Source organism: Ammospiza caudacuta, chromosome 9 (genome assembly GCF_027887145.1).
Source record: "Ammospiza caudacuta isolate bAmmCau1 chromosome 9, bAmmCau1.pri, whole genome shotgun sequence".
In the NCBI taxonomy this organism is placed as follows: Eukaryota; Metazoa; Chordata; class Aves; order Passeriformes; family Passerellidae; genus Ammospiza; species Ammospiza caudacuta.
In genome coordinates, this window is record NC_080601.1 from 17,700,986 (window position 1) to 17,722,357 (window position 21,372).

A 21,372-nucleotide genomic window follows, 5' to 3' on the forward strand; every position below is an offset into this window, starting at 1 on the left:
GCTACAATTTACACAAACAAGATGCAGAACGATGCTCTGGTCATTGGTGATCTCAAGTTGTGGGGGGTTTTATTCAGAACACCTGAGGAAAGGCTGTCTGGCACTGAAAGTTATCGTTAAGGCTTTTTACATATTTTAATAAAATGGAGCTATATAAACTACCGACATTCCTTACCACGGAACTCCAATTACATCACAAGTTTCTGTAACAGTTGAAAAGTTATTTTGAAAGCCATTTTCAATAAGCCTTACTTGAGAGATATTAAGAATAAGACACTGAACTTCATTTTAATGTTAAAAGTAGTGATTTATGACAGAGTATTTTAGAAAAATTCACATTTTCACAGTTCTTTAAACTACTGCAGAGCCCTTTTACTTCTCTGGCTGCCTATCAGCACTGTAACAACTACAACTACCTAAAGTTTAAAGGCTGAGGGCTAGTTAAGTCATGCACATTTACAAAGAGTAAAATGAATAGGTTCAAGTTTTCCATTACTAATTTTAAAGAGTCGAAGGGAAACTCAGCAATATGTGCTTTTATATCACTTACCCATTTTGTGACCTCAGGAAAAAAATATCTAGATGAGCAGATAATGAAGAAAAAGGTTATAGTGTTTGCTTCTAAAATAAAAAATCCCAAAACCACTACCACCAAAAACAAAAGTCAATTACAGCCCCCTCAAAAGAGAATAGAAACAAGGCATCATTCATAACCAAAATAAACAATCCATTATTTGTCTGGGTGCTGCAGCTGGACAATGTATAGAGGCACACAACATTTCGGGAAGATTTTTTGGTTTTGGTAGGTTGATTTGGTTTGTTTTGGGAATGTTTTGGTGGTTTAGTTTGGTTTTTTTAAGCCTTTTTTTTGGTGGTTTTTGAAGAAGCCCAGTCTTTGTGAGGCACCAAAGATGGTTATACTGAAAAGAAAACACATACAAAAATTCACTGTCTGTCAGCATGGTTTCTAGCTTTTAAGTGGTCTAGCACATAAAACCACCTCAAAATAAAAATATGCACAACATGCAATAACAGCAACATATTGCACCTTACATGCTTCTTCCACCCTAAATAGTGGAAATGCAACTCAGACAAGGGCATTTAGTGACAACAGCAGTAAAGGTACCCCACAACACAAATGCTTTATTATCACATAAGAAAACTAGTCAAACACACCAGCAAGCCTGCTCAAGAGCCTGAGCTGGAGGCTTAAGCTCTACTCTGTCTTCTGCAAAGAAGGTGGCTCAGCTACTCCACAGCTAAAGCCTAAACACAGGCAGCTTATAACAGAGTGCTGCATGGGAGAATTTCAGTCTGAGGGCAACAACACAGGATGGAACAAGACCTCCAGCAAACCACTGATACTTCTGTAGACATGAATTTTAATCCAGTATCAACTGGTAACACTTTCAAACCAGAGAGAGCTTCCTCATCATGAGCCAGCCACCTGCACTACAAAGGGAGCTGCTGTGAACCACTGACTGCAAGACTAAGTATCAAGGGACTCTTCGCAGCTATGAGAGTATCTTAAGTAGGTTCCAGGCATTCCCCCAAGCTCAGTAAATTCCAACTCTTAAATGTAAGCAGCGCAACTACACGTATTTAATATACTACACATTAAAAGCATTCACAGCTAGTTCAACCTTCAGGGATGTCAGGTCTGCAGACTAAATATCCCTCATGCTTATATTCTCTTTATTACTACTCTAGAAAAATGTTGAAGTTTTCCCATTATTCTTCAAGTTTCTGGACTTAAAATGGGTATCTGCCAAGATTTATTAAAGGGAAAGCAAGATCAGATGCATTTTCCTCTGTGTCCATTTAAAATTGTCTTTATTTCAGTCATTTTAAGCAGAAACCTCTCACAGCAGTTGGGATAAGCAGGCTGTTATACCATTACACTGTTACATTCAATTGCAGAGATACATCTCACTTCATACAAATATAAGCAAAAGGTGTGTTTGTGGTGAGGTTTTTCAAGGAACATTTCTTAAATGTCTCAGTGTGCCAAGTACACCGATCTGCGCTTCTTGCGTCAGAAGCCCAACTAGGAACACAGCACATCTCGCTCGTGGATCACAGGGGGAATAAACCATTGTGTCATGACAAACCTTACCTGACAGAAAAGCACATTCAATTTGCTTGAGGAATCCAACTGTTCACCTATATTCAGTATTGTCATGGATGGGGGTCCTTAATTGCACGAAGGTACAGAGCACTACTTCTTGGATTACTTAAAGTTAAAACTTAACTGAGCACTACCCTCGCGTCTTCACTCTTAAAATATCTGAGGCACAAGTATGTGTGTGTACTTGTTTTATTCATAATTTGTCTTGGGATACCAAATGTATTTCTAGTTCAGGTCATTCAACAAAATTATTGACCTCATTTCAAAACATCCAGTGATCCATTTTTCATTCAATGGCAATATCGAATGTTAAAAGGAACATAAAAACAAACATGCACACAATTGTACAGTTTTCATAAATGTCTATTTCATTATTTGTGGGTAGCGCATTAAACAGTTAAATACATTTAAATAATGTTTAAGTGACTGCACTAATGCAGAATTTTAACTAGATGGGTAACCAATTTAACTAGAAACCAGCTAACAAGTAACTGTCTAAATACTTCAAATACAGCTCTTGTTCTAGGTCATCCTTCCTGGGAAAAAGCCTGCTGGTCACATTGGAAATACATTTTAAGGCCAAATTCTTCTGATATCCCTTCTCTGCAGCAGTTTCTTCACCTTTTTAAGCCTCCAGTTCCAGGCCAAGACCAAGTTTATGGCCACCAGCATTGATGCTCTTTCCATCTATCAGGGCAGACAGTGTAAGCTTCACACCTGTAAGATTTTTAAGAAGCATGTTTACAACACAGTAGCTTTCATGCAACTTAACCTCTGTCATCGCAAGTCCCAGCTGTAGCTCTCTTTTTATACAACTACTTTCCTCTATTTTTAGAGGAGAATACATCCATGAAATCTACTGAAAATTAGTCCCATGATTTTTGTAAAGTTATAACGTCAATATACGAAGTCTCTAATTGCTAAATACACAAGAGCTCTCCTTTCCTGCATTAAGACATGCAAAGGAGGAAGAAATCTGTGCACAGACACTCCTACTATAGACAGATGGAATGAAACTAGATTTTTTCAAATAAGGAACTAACCAATGGCAACACAGCCTTAACAGGTGCTTTCATACCTAACTGGAACAAGTTAAGGTCTGGAGGGGTTGTTTACTAAATATGAAGGGTATGAAGTGTGAGGTTTTGACAATTACTCATAATTTGAAGACCTGCTATCATTCAACACAGTATGATTGGACAAAGCAGTGCCAAAAAAGAAGACATGCTTTGCCTAGCCTAAAGCTAGGCTGTCAAACATAATACAGTCCACTCCTGCACAGATCAGTGAGGAATATATTAATACCATCAGATAAAATAGTTTGTCTTGCTTAGATAATGGTTTGATGTATGACTGAAGCTGCTGTAAAATATCTACTTGGCGTTCAAAGGGAAAAAATGCATATAAATGCAGAGACCTCTATTTTTTTTAGGATGCACAGAAGATATATATATGACATAATTCACATGACAGCTCTTACCTGGCCTCAAGGTCTGGGTATAACCCACTCCAATTAGACTAGAATTATTCACCTTCGCCTAAAAAAAAAAAAAGGCAACTGAAATGCTGAAACTGATTAGTTATTTGTTACCATTTAGAATCCAGAATAACTATGGCAACACTGCTGTTATCAGTTTAACCAAATGTTATCTGTTCTTTCAGTTCACCTGTGTTTCCTGAATTCTCTCCTTCCAGCTATGCCCTCATCCTTCAACTTACAGCTGAAGCAGTAACATAATTTGAAGCAACATATTTAAGAGCAGAAGGAATGTAAGGAAGAACTGTTACTGAAACATAGTTTCATAGGTGAACTTCACCACTTCCCCTTTTTCAGAAGGCCAGAGACATTTATCACCAGTCTCCTAAAAAATGCCACATGAGAGGATTCCTCCATGTCCATATTACACAGGAATTAGTATCTTGTCAGTCACACAGCAAACATTGGGTAATATCATCATAAACAATATATACAAAATTATTTATCTCACTTTGCATCACTTCCCCTACAAAATGATTCCAACTTTGTAACATAAAGGAAACCTTGCTGCTTATCAACTTTTAACCAGTATTGCCAGAGTTCTTACAGAATGTGACAGAGCTCCCCAAAAACTGGTTTAAAAAAATTGTGTAAACTTACAGAACCAGACACAAACATTTTTTTAAAATTGTGTTTTTTCTAAACTGTGTTTTTCATTTTATAAGTACATTAGGATCTCCAACATAAGCACATGTGACAGTCAGATTCTATGAGACTTTGCTGTAAGCAACATGACAGAATTTAAATACTGCTGGTTTAATTATAATTGCCTGGACTGTAAGAGTAATTCCTACAAGGCCTCCCAGCCTATTCTGTACTAATAACACAGGGATTCACAGCAACTGAAAATACACTGTACTTTGCACAACCCTTCAGGTTACAGCCGTACTTACTGAAAGAGAAGCAGTGGGATCCAACTTGTACTTAGCTGCAAAGCCAAAGCGAGTGCTGTTGCTACCTGCTGTCCAAGCCAGGTTTATAGCAGTTTCAAGAGACTCACTCACTTTTTGGTAAATTGACCCACCAAATTCGGAACCATCATTGCTGCATAAATTAAGAGAAAAGTTAGTTTTCCATTTGCATAATCCACTCCAGAAGTAGTAAAAAAAAAAAGGGGATTTACAAAAAAGATTTTTATTCAAATAAGAATTTGAAAATTTGAGTTATTTCAGATTTTTTGAAAAGAGAAGGGGAGATGAACAAAGGCTTTAGGGCAAAATTAAACTACAGTAATTCATGGAAATAAAAAGGTATTTTAGAGTGCTACAGCTAATTCTCATGTTAATTGCCAAGCAAAGTCCTTGAACAAAATTCTAGATCAAATCCTTACAAACTGACCAATATGTGTTAATGGTTACAAAATGGGCCTTCTGCACTTACGATTATTGAATATGTGAAGCTCCTAGAGAACTGAATGACCTTTCAAAAATCTGTCACAACGTTTTACATTAGCAAACTGAAATGGAATTCTTACAGCTCAGACTCTAAAGTATTTTATAGTTTTCTGCTATACTCCTCAATTTCCCTGAATTCAGAGAGACAATAATCCCCGTGCTTTCCCAAAAGCAAAACTAGAACTCCACCAATTTTATTTACTTGGATTGAAAACATCATGTTTTTCAGTAAGTCTTGATCAGATTGCTCTGGAGTAAGATCTAAAGGCAGCAAGTCTGAAGAAAGATGTCTTACACTTGTTTACACTGTTTCATGTAAGATGAACCTCCACAAGCAAGATGAACCTCCACAAAAAAGCCCAGAAGCAATGCTCTAGTCTTGCTCTAAAACTACTACAGCATTAATGCAACATTAATTACTACCTCTAACAAATCTACTGCCCTTAAATTGTAAACTGATACTATTCAATATAATAGGATAGGATAGCCAGAAAAAGCATTATGATCAGTTCTGCATAACTGAAGCACTGCACTTCCATTCTGCATGTACTTAAGTATCTGTACCACATATGCTGCAAGTGCTGACCAGTCCCTTGGGTTTCATTTTGAAAGAGAGATACAAAACATCATTTACATTAATTTTGAGTTTCCTATTGAAAAATGCACTCCATTAATGGCCTTGTAAGCACCTCTTGATATTTCAAGCATTTGTATTTTGACTAGAAGTTAAAGAAAGCCTGCTTCTGGAAAGCTGGAGAAGTTTTCAGTACTTACACATTAGTGTGCAGTTGGAAGTCTCCAGTCTTGTAACCCACAGAGAAATTATTTCTTGTCAATTTTGATTTGGCAGTATCAAAAGTCATCTGATAACCAGCAAGCCAGCCTTCATAACCAAAGACAGCTGAACCATGGACTGCAGGCCCAGCAAAATCAAAGTCAACATCACAGCCAAGGTTTATGCATTCACGTTTATATGCTGACTTAATTTTACCACTTTTCTTTCTGAAACAGAGAGAAGAGTTATGTTAAGCATACATGATCTTCCTCAATGATCAGTAAGATTCAAGCCCTATGACTCTACACAACATATCTACAAGTCTTGCACATGCATCCCCTGGACCAGGCAAAAGTAGAGCCAGCCAATTCAGACCCGCCAGGGCTATGGCAAGCAGGCATTTTCTGATGAGTGCAGCAACAGTTTCATGTTTCCTGCAATCTTCCAGTATTTCTATCCCAGAAAATAAGCAAAGTTGTGAAATGTGCAATACTAACCCCACAGTGATGTCATGGTAAAGAGCAGAAGCCTTTAGCGTTGTAATTTGCTATGCTGGATCAATAGCAAACCATACAAAAAGCTCTGTCAATACCACAGACCAGATCAATGGACCATGGGTGCTGTGACTCCCTAAGTAAGGTAAAAATGTTAACAATTCTTACCCCGTATTTGGTGAGAAAGTTGTATCAAATGTCACCTTCAAGCCTTTGGCAAGCTAATTGAAGGGGGAAGAAGATAAGATAAAGCTATAAATTCAGTTCTTACACAGAGGTAAAACCAATAAATATTTTCCTAATCTATTACCTGATCTTCAATTGCAATTTCTGTTCCCAGAGTGTTATCTGTGTTCCATTTTTCTGTAAAAGTCAGACCATACTCAGCCCACTTGTATTTGGTCTCCAAGCTTCCATTCACTTTTCCAGTGTCTGTGTTCGATGAACCAGATGTTGTGAATTCCTAAAAAGCACAGAAGATACTATGTAATGCTTTCAGGATCACATGTGTTTCCTTCAGCAAGCACCAAGATCTTATTACATGGAAAAAATTTAAAATCACTAGACAACTTGCAGGGGAGAAGGGAGACTAGCACAGCCAAGAAGAATTAATGACTCATGCCCACATGGAGGACTCTCCACAACCCCCATCTCAACTGCAGTGTTCTTGCCACTATTACAAAATGTACAGGTGGCAAATTAACTCCAAAGCAAGACAGTAGCCACCACAAGGACTTTCCTCTAAAGCAGCAACAAGTTCTTGAAATGTAATGTTCAGTCTGATACTCCCAGTGAGCAACTTAAAAATCAAACCAAGAGCCAAGAACATATTAGGCACGTATTACAACTCGAGTAAAATTCTTTAAGATAACATAAGTATTTTGTGATTTTGACATACACATATGTATTTTGTGATTTAGTGTATTTTTTACATTTTACAGTGTGCAACTGTAAAAGGTCACAGAATGGCATCATTTTTCAAACTGGGGGTGGGATGGGTGGTTTGGTTTTTTGTTTGGGTTGGGGTTTTAACTGTTTTTTAAAGAGCTCTTAGTCTGCCCAATGCACCAGCCTTTCACACTAGCCATAGGCACAGCTACTCTTTTCTCTGTTTCTAATGCACCTATAAAATTCCTATTGCCCTGGCACCTTGGTTCAATGAAACACGGAAATAATGTTTCAAGTGGGAGCTTAGCAAACAGGCTGGGTTTATAGTATGGTATGATCTGACCTGAAATTCTTCAAAGTAACTTAGAAATCAACAGTATCACTCACATTTCTTTATTAAAGGAAGTAAACGCTGATGTCTCTCACTATTTGGATTCTCACAAAGAACAGAATGAATAGTTTCTGTGTACCACTATCCAAAATCTGAAGGTAATTAGAAGTGAAAGCCAGGTTCGCAAATATCTTTTAAAGAGCTCTTTCCAGTGAAGTGTTATTGCCCTTATGATTTAAGAAGTCAATTATTTCAACTTTTTAAAACATATAAACAAACATTTTTATCTCTGTCTTCCTCCATACACTATTTTCAAACAAACTTTCCCACTCACCTTCCCCAGAAGGAAACAGATTTGAAATTGCAAGTCCTTAGGCACTCTTAGTAAAAGCTCCAGGAGCACAAAACAAACATGACTGAGACTGTTCATTAATGGTGGCTGATCAAATCTGATCATGTCCAAGACATTTATCTGTATGATGTTAGTGACACCATACACAGTTGCATAATTCTAGCAGGTCTATTTCTTGGCAAGGGATGGGAACTACACAAATACCTTCAGCTTTAACTTCCTGCTTTGTGCTATTCCTACTGCACAGGGTCTATGTGGCTGTAACCATTGGGGCAATAGCTTCAGGAGAAACCAATGATTATATTATCTTCTTATCTCTGCTTTAAAACATCTGTAGTACATATATGGCAGCAGTTTCTCCTCCTGGGAAGGATGGCTTGTAACTGATACGGGATTCACTTTAGGGCTTGGATTTTTCATAGAGTTTTTTTACCAGCATAAATGGTAGTCCTCCAAAGAAACAAGCTACAGTAAGAACAACTACCTCTGTAATAGTAAGGGCTCTTGCAAACTGTGTTTCGGTTGGCATACAGACTTGTAGAAAAAACAGAGCATACAACCCCATGAACCTTGTTTGTAACAGTAAGTTACAGTACTCAGGCTCCAGTTATGGGGAGAAAAAAAAAAACTACCATTGTATTCTGCAAAGTCTGCTATAGAAATAGATAAAAGTCACAGTGAGCACTGCTTGCATGGTAAGACATCTTGCATGGAACACTACTGCAGCGCTTAAGTACCTAGAAGAGCCAAAGATTCAACATTCTTATTCAATGCCAACTACTTCATACAAAAACCAAGATGCCAGAATTTTCCACCAAACAGTACCAAAGGGACTTCAGAAATAAAATCTGTATACTATAACTGGTATATTAAAATCCTTTATTTGTTTACCTTCACATGTAAGACCAGGGATAATTAATAAGCCCTTTTATTATAAGAAGATTACTAAACAAGGTAATATTCCTGATACATTCAGAACTTTAAGGGCTTCTGATATTATTTAACACCAGATATTTATCATTCATATAGCCTATAAAATACTTAACAGTATCTGAAATGTGCCCCTTTTAACTAAGTATCAGAACATAGCTAGAAAAATATATAATGAATAAAAGTTACTTAAACTCACCACTCCACTTGCAGATTTTGTTTTCACATCCAGTTTCACCAACCCAAAGCCTTAATAAACAGAAGTCAAAGTTACATGATTAACTAAGGCCCTGCACATTTTTGAACAAGCTGATCTTTCAGGCTCAGCAGTGTCCTACATAAATATGTATAAACAGCTATAGACTGACTTCAGCATACAGGTACCACAGCAGGTAAAGGAGGCCTCTCCAAAATAAGGCAGGGAAGTGCCTCTCAGTTCTGCATGAGTATATTTAACTATCAAATGATGCTTCTAAAAGGAAATACATTTTCTGTCCCTGGAATGGAACAGTTTTTATATAATAGTCAATGCCTTTTAAAGAGCTATCCCAACCCATAAACCACCTCTTTCTGCACAAAGACAAAATATGTCAAAGTAAAAAACTGTAAAAGCAAAGTCATTGGGAAATACAGAACCAATGGAATATAAGCAGGTTTTGTGAGAGTGTCAATTCACATTGCTATCCAGAGAGACAAGCAACAGTCTTAGTAAAAAACCCCCACATTTCCAAAGACCAGAAAGAAAGAGCACTGTAACAAAGAATGATTTAACTATGCAGCTATCTGGTATTAAAGCATTTTAAGATGTGGAAGGATTCTTTATCCCAACAGCCATTCCTTTTTCTAGTCCAAAAAAGGCTACATTAGACTGGTATATAACTCTTTCTATATCAACAAATGTTGTGGCACAGACAGAGCAGTAAACAAAGTGCTGCTAAGTTAAACTACACTTGCTGCTGGCATTCTTGCATACTTGTACACCTCTGACATTTATATGGCTCAAGCAGTGAGACTTAACAGCCTTCACATCAAAACAAGCCACAAAAAGCCTTCCACGATCAGTTTGTTGGTGGTAAAGATAAAAAACACAGCACACCTTCCTCCTCCCCAAGAACACTGGCATTTGATCATTAAATTTTCCATACAGACTTAAAAAGGCAATTCACTGTTGCACTTCAAACACCACTTAGAAAAGGTATTATTCTTACCATATCCTTTATTGAAGATATCTCTGGCAGGTTTGCCAAGGTCTACATATGCTGGAGGAATCGCCATTGGAGCTGAAAGGTAAAGGGTTAATTAATAATGAACCTTCTGCCACTGCACACATGAAAAAATGCTACCACAATTCTTTCAAGACAATCTTTAAGGCAGATTCTGCTACATAAAAACAATTAATAATTACATATTTAAAATTAATAGATACAATACTACAGTATTCTGTGAAATGCAGGTTTTCACTGAAGGTCACTGTGAACACGAGATGTTTTCTCGGCTTATGCAGAGAAGAGGCACGGCAGAGAAAAGGCATTACAAGACCATCCAGTTCTTAACTTTTCAGGTAGATTTATCCATACGTCTTTCATTACCAGGAATTAATTAATAACTCACATTTCCAGAGTTGGCATCGTCACTGCCAAAAACATGGACACTAGAAATCTAAAAACCTGTAATGCAGACAGTTATTCCCTGAAGTTCCACAAAGTCAAAGTTGACACATGCTTATGAAAACTACCTCAAAGTACTCACAAGGTTTTAGTTTTGAAAATGTAAAGAGAGAGCTCTTTATCTGCTCTCCAACATCATTTTTGCCCCATATTTTACATAAAAGACATACAATTTTATAAGAAAGATCTAATACCATTAACCAGCAATCAACCTAATAACATACAAGAGTTTAAGCTTGGGAAGTTGTCCTGTTAGTTTAGAACATCCAAGTAGGAGAAGTGTGGGGTCTGGGAGAAGACATCTCCTTACAAGTGCCTTTCTCAGACAGGGAGCCTCTGGTAGCCCTGCTGTTAAAGAACCTGCCAGTGCAGATGAGCTGCGGCCCCACGGACAGACAGCTGGCTAAGGTCTCGGGGAGGCCCCTATCGCTCTCCTCCCTGGGAACACGCACTCTTATCTGCCCTTCCTTCACACACTGTTTTCCCATGATTTCAACAGCAAGAGGCTGCTGTTACAGAGGCCCTGTATTTTAAAGTTGTGACATATAGCAAACAGAGGATATTAATAACTCCCCCCAAACTGTGGAAGAGGGGAAATGAAACTAACTAGACAAGGCCATGAAAAGGCTAAACAAATGCAAACAAAAAATCTTATCTTCTCAAACTGATTGGTCACATTGGTTTAGCTGAGAGACTCAGAGTAACATAATTGACTTTTTATCTTCCTTTAGTGCGGTGGATTGATTTTTTTTCTTTTTAAGTAAATGAAAAAACTATCTTTAGAACTTGAAAAATAACAATGGCAGTGTTCTCACATGTTAACTTCCAAACCCTAATTACATCTACCATATGCGGCCAAATTGTATTAAAAAAAAACCAAAATTAAAAAAAAAAAAAAAACCACCCAAAAAAAAAAACAAACACAAAAAAAAAAAAAAAAAAAAAAAAAACAAAACAAAACAAAACAAAAAACCAGAAAAAAAACCAACTACAAACTACTTTAGCAATCAACGGGAAGGCAGAAGACTGTTCCTTATTTTTCTACAACTCATAATGCAGATTTCCAGAGTACCCTACTTCAGCTCCCTATTGCCCTAAGGGGATAATTTCAACTTCCTCTAAGAAACAATATTTACACTCAGTTTCACACCCATACACACAAATTCAGAAAAACTTCTTTAGCAAAGATATCTAAACTCTACAACCAAGTCACTATATCAAGACATCTATCACTTGCTCAAGAACAAGTCTGGTTTCCACGGAGTTAAACTAAACATTTTTTTAAAGAGACATGAAAATGGCTTAAAGCATCTGACGCATAAAGAAGCTTAGCCCAAGTTCAAGTTCATAGAAGAACAGACCGTGATCCCAGTGACAAGCCACTGAATGGCTCCTATTATTTATTCCATAGAAAGCAGCAGCTGATAGACCAATTACAAGGGAGTGTGAGAACTCTGGCCTGCAGAGTTCTGCTGTACAGCGCCCCTACAATTCAGCAGTTGAACATCTTACACAGAAGGTTTAGCTACACATTTCCTCTATGAGTGCATATCACCTCTAACTAGCATTGCCAGAAAAATAATTATTTCTAGTTTTGGAGTTTTATATTAGCCTTTACCACAGACTTGCTTTTACAGTATAAATAAATGAGCTTTTCCCTTTTGTTTTCATTGTTTCCAAGCTGACTAGACAACCAGTACAGATAAGAGATTTATGCTAAGCAGAAATGTCCTGAGAAGGTAACAAACTTGTATCAGCATCAAAATTTAGAGGATTATTACAGTAAAAAGGATGCTACCGTTTTATCTGGCCTAGTTAAGCATCCTTACCACTTCAGGGAAACCAACCAGTATTTGTCAGACATTCCAGTCTACAGATACAAGTTGTGTGATAAAATGTTGAAAGGGAGTACAACTGTCACTCTGCTGTTCTAATAATATACTGTAATACTGACAGGGATGGATGAGGACAAAACAGGAAACCAAGAGTTAATTTTGGATATACTAAATGCCTGATAAACCAGTGGCACCGTCAGAACACTCATTAAATGATAACAGGGCCATAAAAAATCAGTCCTGTGTCCTTCAATGTTAGACAGGTTCGCAAATTCTTAAAATGACAAATAATTTTTTCCAACCCTATTTTGAAGCATCTTTCACTTAAAAACTACTAATTAGAAGTCACTAAACAATTAGCATCATTTAGCAACTAAAGGTTTGCTTTAAAAACTGTAAAATAATAGACCTGAAGTACAGAATATACTTGAGCCAAGTGAGAGCTCCACCCTAATCTTTGTTTCATGCCACCATGATGAAAAAAATTTAATTAATCTGTTACTCGGGAGACACAACCATGCTTTCTTCTGCGATAAAAAGAAAAAATAAGTCACCCCAAGAACAGAAAAATGCATTAATGTTATTGGAATTACTACATCAGAGTTCTCCTTGGAGGCAGTATTTCAAAACTCTCACAGTCGTCAATTAAAAAATGCCACAGGCCTCTATTAGGATTTCTAACACTTTTAAGATCTCAAGATATTCAAGATCAAACTAGAAACCATATCAGCCTATAATAGATTTTTTAAAGATCTGTACTCACGTAATTTAGAAAAGCAACAACTACGCCAAAATTATCCCAGTATCTCAATAAATAGCAGCAGAAAAATTAAGGTTACTTAAAAATTAATTTGTTAAAATATACCCGACACACGGTGACCTTCAGGCTTACACTGATAGTGCAGAGAGCTTTAAAAAAAGCCACCTCCTTACCCTTGTATTAACCGTCCCTCTATTCACAGACCGGAGGTGGACAAGCAAGTCTAATATCGGCCAGGCCAATGCAGAAACTTAAAGGACAAGATCTGGAAATGGACTACGGGCTCGGGAAGCGAGGCGGAGGGAGTAAGGCAGCGCCTCCCGGAGGGGAAGGGCAGCGAGGGGCGAGCGGGATGCGGCCGCAGCGCGGGCCGGGCCGAGCGGCGGCCCCAGGCCGGGCGCCAGGCGCGCCGCCCGCCCCGCCGCAAGGTGAACCGACCCGCTCGGCGCGGCCATCTTGGGCATCCCGGCCTGACCCGCCCGCCCCGCCGCGCCTCGCGCAACCGAGCCCGGCCGCGGGGACAGCGGCCACGGAGAGCCCCCCGCCCGCCCCGCGAACCCGGGAGCGCTGGGACGAGCCCGCGGCCCCGCAACCCCCGGCCCACGAGGCCCCGGACCCGCTCGCCGCCAGGCGAGCCCCGCCCGTCCCCCCCCTCCCCCCCCGTTGCCCCGCGGGGCCGGTAGCGGCCGGGGCCGGCACCTGCTTGTGCTGGTTGTGGCCGGTCGTCGGGGCAGGTGGGCTCGGGCCGGTCACGGGGGGGTGCAGTGGTGCGGCAGACCGCGCTGCTGCAGCTTTGGGCACTGGAGGGCGAAGTGAAGGAGACACCAGTCCGCCCGCCCGCCGCTGGCGTCCCGCAGGACCCCGGGCTGCCCGGGCCGCCCATCCTGCCGCCTGTCCCGCCCGCCGCGCCACACTACCACTGGCCCCGCGGCAGCCGCCGCCGCCCGCGGCCTAGAGCTCGGGGGGCCGCGGGCGGCGCCGCAGCCCCGAACCTAAAGCCGGACCGCGGCGCCGCGGCCCGGCAGGCGCTCGGCCGGGCAGCCCCGGCGGCGGCAGGGGCCTGCGGGAAGGCGGGCCGTGCGAAGGGGCGAGGCCGGGCGGGGCCGGTGCACTCGGGCGGGCGGAGCGGCTGGAGCCGCCCGCGGGGCAGGAGGAGCTCCGCAGCGGCCGCAGCGGCCGCGCCCGGGATCCTTCCGCCCCGGGGCCTGCTGGGCAACGTTCTTCTCTCCTTGGAGACGGGCGGCCGCCGGCCGTACAAACAACAGCAGCCGCGCGCCGCTGCCCTTCCTGAGAGGCTACCGGTCACCCTCTCGGGGCCCACCCGCCTCCCGGCCTGGCACACGGACTGCAGCCGCCCTTCAGCCGCGGAGAGCCGGGGCCTTTGCGCTGGTGGCGCTTGCCGGGCACAGCCCCTGCTCCTCGTTACACTCCCCAGGAGCCCTTTCCTGCTCCAGGGAACAGCGGCCGCGGAGCTCGGGGTTATGACGCAGTGCCCGGCATCGCTCCGCAGGGCTGCTCGCCTATGCTGCCCCACTGAGCACAGCACAGCTCACACGCTCCGCTGCTGCCCCAAGGCCGCAGACACACAGGGACATCTGCAGGATGGCTGTCCCATTGCTGCTCTGGCAGTTCTAGCCCATCTAACCAGGTTTCGTGCCTCCTGCAGACAAGTTACCACAGACTTTCCAAATGCCTAAGCTCCGTTTTTACCTCTTCCAGTCACCACCCACAGACGCCCCCCCCCCCCCCCCCCCTCCATAAGAGCACAGCATGTCTCAGGCCAAGAGAAGCAATGACCCTCAAAGCTTTCCTAGGTAGTGCTGTCTGACCATAAATCATAGCTGGAAACCACAGGCACACGACTATTGTGCAGCAGCTACTGCAGAGCTCTGCAGGAGGAATCACCGAGTCACCAATGCAGACCATTGCAAGGCCAAGGAACCGCACAACAGCCATTTCTAAAATTCATATTCTTCTCTCCTTGCTTGGATTATGACATGATCTCAAATTCCTCAAGAAAGTGAAATTCATTTACAAATAAAAAAAATATATTTGTGTGATATGAAAAATACATAATAACACAATTCATTTCCCAGAACACATGGTACAACAGTAATTATCCAGGATATTAAGAATAGAGCAGATTAGCAGCAAGGCCCAACATAATGCCAGTCAGCACCTTCTTGCTATAGCAAAAGATAAGCAACAGATTTTCTTTGTGTGTGTGCAAGTCCATTGCTTTCACACCAAAAGACCCAAGAGATGTTTCATTCTGACAGTTTTAAGTAACACAGTTTGGCATTGCACTGATAAATTCGTGTTGATGAATCAAGAAGGAAAGCCACATACCAAGAAATAACAGTAGGAAAAGAAACCCAGTGTGTCTTACTGTACATGGAAACATACATTAGGAATAAACAGAGATCTGATTAAGTAAAAATAGATTGTGGAATAGGTTGCTCATTATTTAAAGACATGCATTTATTATTCATACCAGTACTATAAATCCATTCTGGATAAAAGTTCTGTTGCTTATAGGACACATCAGCATTCTGCTTTTTCCCCCCCCAATTTAAAGATTAATATTTTAGTAATGGTTTGGCTTTATTTTTAGCAATCTAGGAAAGCAATTGCTGCCCTGCCCTGAGAAAAAAAATCAATCAATCACTTGCTTTGTGAGACAAGGCAAAAGCAATAATCTGAGACAGACAACAGCACACAAACTCCTCTGCATTCCGGGGTTCTGTAGCAACAGCCTCTGCCTGCCAGTGTTTGTTACTCACTCTTGCCCTGCCCCTGCCTTGTACAACCATGCCTTATTCTTCTCAGCATATCTGCTAAAGCTCAGAGCACCAAAAAGGCACAGCTTCAGGCCTGCAATAGCAAGCCTTCTGAATTACTCTGGACCTTCCTTCTTAGGAATCCCCTCATACCATTTAGTGCACACACTCCTATGTAGGTGCACTTCCTGTGAATGGGCTGGTTTTCTGTTGAAATTCAGCAGCTCTCAGGTTTAGGGGCCAGTTGCAGTTGAACTGTTACCATTTTGTGTGAATACAGCCATATTTGTGTATAACTGACACCAGATCACCTGTTTTACTGGCACCACTTGGAGAAAAACAACCCACAGGTCACTGCAAGTTTACTGCCATTTGAACACAAACTCTGCTTCTCTCTCCACAGTTTATAATCACAATTACCACAGTAGTGTGTATGAGCAACAACAAGAGAGCAAGTGCCTACAGTACATCCCAGTGTCCAGCACACAGTTCAGATAACTTACATTCACTTCTGACAGGAGCCTGAAGTCATTGTTTGCTCTCCCCTCCGGATGCAGATCTCCAGTTGATGATTCAGTGGAGAAGCCTTAATAAAGGTCTAGCAATGAACAGCTGCCTCATTCTGAAACAAGCTTCTTTAGGGCATATAGCATACAGTTTCACATTATGAAACTGTAACCAGCAGGGAAAGGGTGGAAAACAGTTGAAGCTACCAAGAAACAAATTCAGAACAAACAAAGCCAAGGGTTTTTTCCAGGATGGGAGGGGATTGACTGGATGCCTTAATATTGGGCTGAAATTCTTTTTGTAAAACTATGGTGAAGGTGTATTTGATATATCAAACTCTGGTTTTTTCCCTGTAGTTCACAGAATGCATTGGGTAGATGCAGTGTTCTAACTACAGCAGAACCATCAGTGTTGAAATAAGCAGATGTTGCAGTAGCTGTGATCCAATGAAAAGTTTAAACAGAGAGAAATGAGAAACCTTTCCCTAGGAACAGAGGAAGAAAATCTCTGTTCCCAGAGATGGATTAAAAGAACTTTTGTTTTTATGCTAGAACAGCTCATCCTTAAAAATAGCACCCCAATAAGCTGACATGGCCCATGAATGCAGCTGTGGGAAGGCTGCAAAAAAGATGGGAGGGGCTTCACGATTGCAGATTTCCAGGCGGCTGCTATTCATGGAAATTAAAAGCCAGGAGAGAACTGTTTACTGTGGAGGAGTCTCCATAGCATTGCAAGAGAGACTCTCCTCTCTAAGAGAACTGAAGACTATTTTAGAGGTTATAAACTGACTGAAAGTCCCAGGTTTTTTGTCTTCATGTTGCCAGCAGGAAAGAAAAGAGAGTGTGGAGGGAGGAGAATTGTTCTGAAGGTTTATTCTGATTTTCTTATAATTTTTCTTTTAATTTTGTTAATAAATTTTTCTTTATACCCTTTAAAGTTTTGAGCCTGTTTTGCCCTCCTCCTCCTAATACATATCTCAGAGCAGGAAATGAGTAAATAATTTCTAGTGCATGGGCATTTAGCCAGCATTAGACCCATTACAGAAAGTAAACAGAAACCAAATTTGAGAAAGTCAACAAGGGAGCCCGCTTGTTTGCAATACCTACTAAGACTAATGGAGACACAGAGCACCTTACAACTACATAACTAATGAAAGGTGATTGTCCAGAGCTCTACAAGCTAAGCAAACTAAAAATCCAATCCTACCTGTGGTGACACTGTGGCCTTTGGAGATTCTGCACACTCTTCTAGTACATGTTCAATACTAAAGCATCTTATTCCCAAATAAATAATAAGAAGGATGTGGAAAAGGTTCTGTTGAAGAGCAAGAAGAAACTGAAATATAAAACAACCCCATGCAGAAGAGCCTGTACTTACTCATTCTTCTGAATTTTGATTGATTATAATATTTTCCTTAAATTTTCTTTTTCTTGCAGTTTTCATTGCCTTCTTGGTTTTGGGGCTTTTTTATCTTCAAAGAATAAGACATTTTTGATATTCCTGATAGATTTACAAACCATCAGGTATCCTGACACCTAGAAATAAGTTAATTAATAGGCTTCATTCCTTGCAGGAGATAAATTCAAGAAAGGGTGGGGCAATCACACAATTAGATGCTGAGCTCTAAGCAAAACACAACAATTAATGCAAAGCACACTGAGAAGCTCAAAGAGATATGCCCAGATATGATGGCATAAGCGTTCCAAATCACTTATGCCAAACAATAGGTTGGAGAGATTGGTGCAACAGTTCTCACCTGAAATAAATATGAGACCAGTTACTCAGCTACTGTATTGTTGACATTCCTGATCATGGTGAAGGCTGTAGCAGTTACTGTGTCAAATGGATGCATGGCACTTAGTTTTAGAGGTTACAAATTTTTCTGTTGTAAGAAATTGACTGAGGATTATTACAGGTCTTAGAAAACCCAGGACACTTTACACCAAAGGAATTAACGCTGCAGAGCAAAAGGCCTCCAAGACTGTATTTGCCTTGCTGAAAAGAATTAGGTTGCCTCCAGGACACTGCTTTTCTCCTTGTATAGCTTGACCCAGTGAGGGACACAGGTGCACAAGATGTTGAGCAATGTTTCTATGGCCTTGTCTCTCACTGAAGCCACTCCAGGGTTAAACCTAAATGTTTTAAATAACAACTTGGTGGAAACAAAGCAAAGCTGAGCCATGGAGGAGGAACATGCACGGGACTGTGCTCAAGAGTTTTGTTCTGTGTTCAGAAGGGGGCTTGGAGAGGGGGAGTAGAGAACAGGCAAATCCCTCTCCAAAGAAAAAAAGTGCAATCCTGGCTTCACAACCTTTCACATTATTTACAGGGTGTCCTTATTGTGCTCAGAATATTCTGATGATGGTCATTATTGTAAACTGCTCTGATGTACAGCTCTAAACCTGAGAATATCTCTACAGTAACAGCACGTTGGCCATTTGCTTTTGAAGGACTAAGTTTCCCTCTTTAAAAAACTAACAGTGCTAAAATCCTAATAATATTTGCCGTCATACCAATCTTCAATCAATTTCTCCCTGCAAGTAGGTCTTTCTTAAGGTCACCTCTCTTTCTAAGGTGCCTGTTTGTGGCAGGCTTTACAAGCACAGCAGGTGACGGCAGGCCATGTACAACAGCCAGGCTGGGGGGCTCAGGCTGCTGGAACCTGAGCTCCTGCCCCAGATGGGCTCCAGGGACTTCGAGGAAGCTCCAGCCGGGCCAGGCTGCCTGAGCTGAGACACGGATCGTGCCTTGGCTCCGGAGGCCGAAAGGCACCATCGCCTCTGGCTGGGGGAAGGAAGATCCATGGGTCAGAGGGGAAAGCAGGAGGTTCTTGGAAGCAGATGTGCTGTGGGAAGGATGCTGGTGCTGTGGGACAGGACGAGGCTGAGCTGGCCGGCGGGTCCCGCAGCTGCGGCGGCTGTCGCGCTCGGCTTTGGGTGCGATGCCCGGGACCGGCCGTGAGCTGATCCACGGCCTTAAGGAGCGCGGCGTGGCCCCGGTTTTATCTGCGGGAATGCAGGGTGAAGTACCGGCCGAACGCTGCCGCTCTGTGCTGCAGCCCCGTCAGGGCCGGCGCTTCTCTGAGCGCTTCATTCCCGTCACTCCCTGACATTCCCGTCATTCCCCGGGCGCTGCCTTGCGGGAGCGCGGCAGCAGCAGCGGAGGCCAGGCGTTCCCGGCCGGCTGCGCCAGCGAGACGGTGCCGGGGGTGCCGAGAGACAGCCCAGGCACAGCGGGAGCTCGGGCTCACGGCACCGCCCTTCTAAAGCGGACTGACGGGCCGCAGCACACCGGGTGTTCTTGCGCTCCCGGACAGCGCCCACGGGGCTGACGGAAAACCCATTGGTCTGGGATCGGCTGCACTTTGCCCGGAGCAAGCTGACATGCTGCTTACCTGCGAGGGGAGGCTTGTCGTGATAGGACAAACCTACAAGAAGTCATTTATCTACAGCTGTATTCTGACAGCACTCATGCAAAGAAATATAAAAGTAGCGAATTTACTACTTTTTCTGCCTGCATGATTTTCTTGAAAAACTGTGTAGTCCACACCCTTCCACGGCATGTGGAACGTAAGCAGACTTTGCCAGCAATTGTGATTCATCCAGTCCTTTAATGGTTGCATTTTCATTTGAATATGAGATAATAGAACACACACCCTCACCCTCACACACACACATACACACACACACACACGTTAAAAAAAAAGGACCTGTGGCAGATTTTTCCTCTTTCACAGAAATTTGAGTGTATATGTACAGTCATGTTCTAGTTAGTGTCCAGGTGCTCAGTGCTGGACTCAACGCAGCACAGCTCATGATAGTGGTTCTTATAATTAGATCCACCTAATCACCACCAGTAAATGTCTTATTTTAGTAATACCTTATTTCATTGATTCATTTTTATTTCATCACATTGGAGAGTCTAGTCCAGAAATTTGTGTAAGTCAGAACATATTTTCTGAAGTTTTAATTAAACTGTTCAGTGCTTTATAAGGAAAAATGCTGTTTGCCCAATTGAAATAGTTCTTAAAATGATTTGAGACAGCTCTGTGTATTTCATGTTGAGGTGGGTATTTCAGATATCACATGAAAAAATTGCCCTTTTGCTGTCTAGTAAAATTCACCCACTCAACCTATAAACTTGAGGAGCATCTCCCCTGGTACATTCTGGCAATTGATTTCTGTTGAGGGTGTACTGATGGAGGCACACACTTAATCTCTGGTCTTAATGTAATTGGTCTCAGCCATCTCCCCAGAGCACCTGTGCACACTGCATCCCACAGCTGAAACAGTGAAATGAGATTTCTCATTTAACCCTGCATTGTAAATTTGGCTGTGGTGCTGAGCAGAAAGGACAGTCCCTACATGTAACTATTCAGGAGCATAAGAACTCTAAATGCCTTCTCTGTTCAGGAGGAAAAAGAAAAGGGTTCAAAATCCAAAGGCAGAAGCATGAGTAAGTACAAATACAAGGGAATTATGAACTGTGACAGGACTAAGGGCAAAGGTGTCTGCTGACAAGAATGAAGAAATCAGGGCTTTACTACAGGTTTACCTCAAGCAATTAATTTCACTTCTCTTTAAGAATCTTTGTCCTTCTGCAAAAAGGGAGTAATGGCATTGACCTCTTTTGTACAGCCCAGCACAAAGTGAACATTGAAAAAACTGTCCTGCTTTCCAACCCTTACATAACTGCAACTTTTATTTTTTAAGGTCACATTGAAAAACTTGCCTACCCAGGTGTAAGACTATCACAGCATGTAATAGAAAGACAGATAAGATATTGCTTAAAAATATACACACACTAAATTCTTCCACGTTCAAAGGAAACAAGAGAGGTACAACAATATGACATATCACAGTCTAAAGAGGCCATATTGTTTGTATACAGCCAAACCACCAGGACAAATCATGCACCATTCTAAAATAAAACTAAACCACTTCCTAGTGTCCCTTTCCTGTTTGGAAGGAAGACATGTCTAGGCAGACCTATTT

At 41.7% G+C, this 21,372-nt stretch overlaps 1 protein-coding gene across 1 annotated transcript; it reads right to left on the minus strand.

Moving 5' to 3' along the window:
- Positions 1-262: 262 nt before the first annotated feature.
- Positions 263-14,015, minus strand: VDAC2 (voltage dependent anion channel 2). Its single transcript, XM_058810953.1, has 9 exons — positions 13,791-14,015; positions 10,038-10,109; positions 9,029-9,078; positions 6,639-6,791; positions 6,497-6,549; positions 5,834-6,061; positions 4,559-4,709; positions 3,609-3,666; positions 263-2,845 (listed from the first exon to the last, which is right to left on the minus strand). The coding sequence occupies exons 1-9, from the start codon at positions 13,972-13,974 to the stop codon at positions 2,754-2,756; spliced, it is 1,041 nt and encodes a 346-aa protein (XP_058666936.1). The 5' UTR covers positions 13,975-14,015; the 3' UTR covers positions 263-2,753.
- Positions 14,016-21,372: the final 7,357 nt, after the last annotated feature.